This window comes from Pithys albifrons, chromosome 11 (assembly GCF_047495875.1).
Source record: "Pithys albifrons albifrons isolate INPA30051 chromosome 11, PitAlb_v1, whole genome shotgun sequence".
Classification (NCBI taxonomy): Eukaryota; Metazoa; Chordata; class Aves; order Passeriformes; family Thamnophilidae; genus Pithys; species Pithys albifrons.
In genome coordinates, this window is record NC_092468.1 from 21,880,859 (window position 1) to 21,886,185 (window position 5,327).

Genomic DNA, 5,327 nt, shown 5'->3' on the forward strand with positions numbered 1-5,327 from the left:
GGGGGCTCGGGAAGAAAGTTTAAAGCTGCGTGGCGGCGAGGGGGTCGCGCCGCGGGGCCGGGGCAGCGCTCTCGTCTCGAGTGACGCGCGGCAGCGCCCGCCCGCGGGCCGGGGGGAGCGGCGGCGCCGGGAGAGGCGGAGCGGGGCCGCCCGCCCGTCCCTCCCCGCCGCCGGCCCCGCACCTGCCCGGGCGCGCAGCGGCGCGGGGACCGCGCGGGGATGCGCATCCCGCGGCGGGCAGGATGCCGGAGGGGAGCGCGGGCGGCCGCGGCGCCGAGAACCGGACGGGCGCCGAGCCCCCGCTGCACCTGTTCCCCGTGCCCGTGCTCACCGGCATCACCGTCGCCTGCGTCCTGCTCTTCGTCATCGGGATCATCGGCAACCTCATGACCATGCTGGTGGTGTCGCGGTTCCGGGACATGAGGACCACCACCAACTTCTACCTGTCCAGCATGGCCTTATCCGACCTGCTCATCTTCCTCTGCATGCCCCTGGACCTCTTCCGCCTCTGGCAGTACCGGCCCTGGAACTTCGGGGACCTTCTCTGCAAGCTCTTCCAGTTCATCAGCGAGAGCTGCACCTACTCCACCATCCTCAACATCACCGCTCTCAGCGTGGAGCGGTACGTTGCTGTCTGCTTCCCTCTCCGAGCTAAAGTCATCATCACCAAGGGAAAGGTCAAGCTGGTCATCCTCTTCCTCTGGGCAGTCTCCTTCATTAGCGCCGGACCCATCTTCATCCTGGTGGGCGTTGAGCACGAGAACGGCACGAACCCCCTGAGCACCAACGAGTGCCGTGCCACGGAGTACGCCATCCGCTCGGGGCTCCTCACCATCATGGTCTGGACCTCCAGCATTTTCTTTTTCCTGCCCGTGTTTTGCCTGACCGTGCTGTACAGCCTCATTGGGAGGAAGCTCTGGAGGAGGAAGAAAAAGAACATTGGTCCAAACACTGTCATCAGGGATAAGCACAACAAGCAGACTGTGCAAATGTTAGGTATGAGTCTTCTTGCTCTGTTTTTCCAAAGGATGTGTGTGCTTGTATGTGTGAGAGAAAGACCGAGAGCTCTCTACTATAGTTGTTTCCAAAGGAAAGCTTTTATGAAAAATCTTTCATACAAAGAGCTAAACCTCCAGGAATCCATAGAGTAACTCTCCTTCTCCCTTAGATTTATTTCTAACTGGTTTGAGCTGGGGACTCCCAAACAGTCAGACAAATGTTAATAACAGTCCCTGACAAGGAGAAATACTATAGTTATAATTAGCTTGTGCCCTGGAGATTTTTGAGCATTTTTGTTCTTTGTTTGTGGATACCGATGTTATTTACAGAAGAACAGTTTATTTGATTTTTAAACAAAACTAAACCCTTCAGAAACCATGTAGTTGAGCTGCAGACTAAATAGGCAGGGCATGATATGTACTTAAGATTTATATGAAAAAAGTATAAAGGTTTGAGCAAATTGGGATTGTTTCCTACCATGGGTGTATAAGTATTGTATGAATGCTTTATGAAAACCAACCTGCATTTCTATATTAGCAAAACACCAGGATGTGCTGAACCAGGAGCCTTGTGTCTCCTTTGAGGTCAGTGGTGCTGTAAAATCTCACTGACTGTAAGGAAACAGGATCAAGGCAACAGACACTGTCATGCCTAACTTTGTATATTGACATTGCTTAATGCTTTAAACACCAGTTCTGGTTGCCACATGGAAACACAAATTTTAACATAGTCAGTGGATACAGTGGGAGTTTGATGAACAACACTGAAAAGTTGTTCTGCAGTTTAGTGTCTGAGAACTGCAGAATCCTAGTGCTGCTGCGTACTTTTATTCAAGCCAAAAGTCCTCCGCAGTGCAAGTCATCCCGTGGATTTCAGGGGGGACGAGATGCTCTGCAGGAAGAAGGTTTCACAGGCAGCAGCTCTGCTGTGCTCATTTCAGTGGGGTTGAAGTGGTGGGCTAATGAGCCAGACAAAAGGTGGCAGTGAGTCCTAAGTACTTTAATTATTAAATGGGTGCCTAAATGATTTTTTTGTTCATGTCCTAATTTATTACTGAGCAACAGCAGGAAAATAATAAAACCCACAGCCTTCTTTGTGCCTGTTCAGCTACGTTTTATGATCAATAGAATTACTTCAGTCTGGTAAGCGTGACCTTGGAAGTTATTAATCATTTACACTTCTAGAGGTTCAGAATTATAAATCTCCACTTACAATAAGTAAACTACATGTATTACTAATGTGTTTATCTTTCCATATAGTTAAATGTAAAGATTTTGAAGTAATTGTAACTGCTTAGTTCTGCTCCGAAATACTGCCACAAGCATTGCAATATTTCAGACACCTTTTTTTTCCTTTTACAAGGTCTGAAAACAGCAAGCGGTGGCAGGACTGTCCTCTGACAGCCAATATGCCCTAAATGATAATCTGATGTGTGATGGAAGGATGGAAAGATGTTAGTGAGGGCTCAGTAGCAGCAGATGCTCATTGCAGTCTAATCTCACCGATGTTAATGTTCTGCTTAAAATTTAGAAGGCACTTTCTAAGACTTTAGCAAGTCACGGAACATCAGGTAAATGGGATTATCATTAACACGTCTTTTAAACTGTAGAGAAAGGTTATGCTTCTGGGTCTGTAATTAAACACCTAAATGTATAGCCTGGCTTGCAAAATAGCCGGTCCTATTGAAATCCATGGGATTCTGCATGAATGAGGATCAAACTGTCACAGCCTGACTAGGCATATGGCATACCTACATGTGCTTAAAATTCTATTTGTAATAGACCGTGCTTGAAACGCTGTTCATAATGACCATCAGGGTAATATTCATTACATGGATTCAAATCCCCAGGTGAGCTAGGGAAACATTATCTGAACTTTACAGGTGAAGATACTGAGGGAAAAGTGGAAGTGGTTGGAAAATGCAGAGCTGTAAAACATACTCAGAACCTCTGTGCTTTTGAGTCCACCATAAGTCCTGCACAAGTATCCATTTAAACTAGGGAATATTGGTCCAGGAAGTATTTTGGCAAAGATGTGTATAATCATCCTCTTAACTCTTTGAATTTTATTATCTTCTGACACCTGATATGAGGATGCATGTTTGCTAACATAACACAAGGCCAGGTTGGACAGGGCTTGGAGCAACCTGGTCTAGTGGAAGATGTCCCCACCCATGGTAGGGAGTTGGAATGAGATGAACTTTAAGGTCCCTTCCAACCTGAGCCATTCTGTGATTCTATAAACAGGTTAACAGTAAAAACTCTTAAGAATGTAAAAACCCTTGCTCGAGTTTTCTGGTTTTCCTCTCTTTAGTATATTAATAGATACACTCAAAGCAATATGAAAAATAATAAAGGTCAAAAGCACACAGGAAATGAACAGAAAAAATGTCCTTTTCTCTTGGATGAAAATCCAAGTGGGCCACTGTTCAGAGATAGACAGATTCCTATTACTCTACAGACATGATATTTACATGTAAATGCAACCACAGCAGTAGGCTAATATTACAGATGTGCTGTATAACTATAATTATACAGTTATATACTGTAGATTTAGTTTAACTCTTCTCAGGAGTAACTCATGTTCCAAAAAATGGACAAACTGGAGGGTTGCACCACTCTCTTGTTCTTACCTTGGCACATGTGGTCTACAGGTCCACATTCTGGTGGTTTGTTTTATTTTGAGGCTTTTGCCTTAAACAATTTTGCTTTGCCTTAAATAATTTTGCTTTGCAGTGATTGCAGTCTTCATTATAAGTCACAGTGTTGAGTCTACATTATGTCATTTGCTTTCATTAAACGCTGTGGGTGATTTTTACACTTTTTTGTCACCATTTGGATTCTTTTAATTCTCTGTTGATGTAAACAAAGTTTTATAGGTTAGAAGTTTGCTACATCAGATTAGCTGGGCAATATTCAGGCAGCCTGTTTGGATCTGATCAGTGAGTATAAAGTATCACTTTGTGATTCATTTACTAAAGGAATAGAACTATACAAGAGAATGCTAATCACCTGTATGTTAATACTCACACTTAACACAATTTCTTCTGCTGTTTTTATTTTAGTTGTGGTGGTATTTGCTTTCATACTCTGCTGGTTGCCTTTTCACGTAGGACGATACCTATTTTCCAAATCCTTTGAAGCTGGATCCGTGGAGATAGTAATGATCAGCCAGTATTGCAACCTGGTGTCCTTTGTCCTCTTCTACCTTAGTGCAGCCATCAATCCCATCCTCTACAACATCATGTCCAAGAAGTACCGCGTGGCCGCCTGCCGTCTGTTCGGACTCAAACCCCTCCCAAAGAAAAGACTCTCCAGCACAAAGCAGGAAAGTTCCCGTGTGTGGACAGAGTCGAGTGTTATCACATGACATGTGGTTCCCAGTGCTGGAGCACCACTCACTGCATTTCCCAGAAAGCCATAACAGAAGGGAAGGAGGGCAAGAAATGGGAATCAGAATGTTAAAGCTGTACTTTTGTTGTCGTGTGGAGCTGCTGAAAGATGTAACGCAGGCACTTAAAGATTTAAAAAAAACAAACAACAGACTAAACTTTGAGACTATAAAAGGAGACAAATGGTCACAGAATTTGGAAACACTCAAGTATTACTTGTCTGCTGCTTTTGCCTATGTGAATTTCTAATTCTGACTTTAGCCCAGATCTAGGCTGTGCCCTCCTGACCATGTGGCCCACTTCACTTGAGAGCTTCTATAACCTCAGTAGCAGCTAATTCGAGCTGAATGTTTCCAGAGTTGGCTTTAGTTTTGCTAAGAATTTTACTACCATATAACCAGACCCTAGAGAGAGAAAACCGAATTGCCTTTTTGGAGCAGTAAACATGAAATTTGATACATTTTTCATAATCTTGATTTTTAAATAAGCTCACATTTTTCTCTGAATGACGAAAATTATTTCTAAAAAAAAAAGTTAAAATGGATAATTTTTACACATGCTAAAAATAAATGACCTTCTTGTCATATCCAAGTAGAAAGGAAACAAAAAATGCCTTCACAGAAGTGGCTTAGAACATGACTGTACTGAAATATTTTTTTAAAATATATATCAGTGGAACAAGAACAGGGCTGACTTAAGGACTGCAGTGATGCTGTAAAAATGTGGAATGCAATCTCCCACCAAAGTATTTTTTTTAATACTAGCTAAATCATCTGTACTTGTTTTGCTCAGTTGGACCGTGAACAACACAATGTGTTTGAACTTGGAAGCTTTTAGTTGTTGTGATGTTTGTAATGAGTTCGTGGCTACCTGTCCCTCCCTATGCCCCTCTATACCCCAAGGTTTGCTGAGGACAGGTCTCCAGCTGGCAAACCAC

At 43.7% G+C, this 5,327-nt stretch overlaps 1 protein-coding gene across 1 annotated transcript; it reads left to right on the forward strand.

Moving 5' to 3' along the window:
- Window positions 1-215: 215 nt before the first annotated feature.
- GHSR (growth hormone secretagogue receptor) lies at window positions 216-4,451 on the forward strand. The gene is made up of 2 exons (XM_071566330.1): window positions 216-996; window positions 4,064-4,451. The coding sequence occupies exons 1-2, from the start codon at window positions 243-245 to the stop codon at window positions 4,366-4,368; spliced, it is 1,059 nt and encodes a 352-aa protein (XP_071422431.1). The 5' UTR covers window positions 216-242; the 3' UTR covers window positions 4,369-4,451.
- Window positions 4,452-5,327: the final 876 nt, after the last annotated feature.

What these genes read in the sequence shown, in the direction of transcription:
- GHSR (XM_071566330.1), top strand. Translation starts at nt 243, where the DNA reads ATGCCGGAGGGGAGCGCGGGCGGCCGCGGCGCCGAGAACCGGACGGGC. An exon ending in GCAGACTGTGCAAATGTTAG is followed by an intron (nt 997 to 4,063) that starts GTATGAGTCTTC and finishes TTTTTATTTTAG; the next exon opens with TTGTGGTGGTATTTGCTTTC.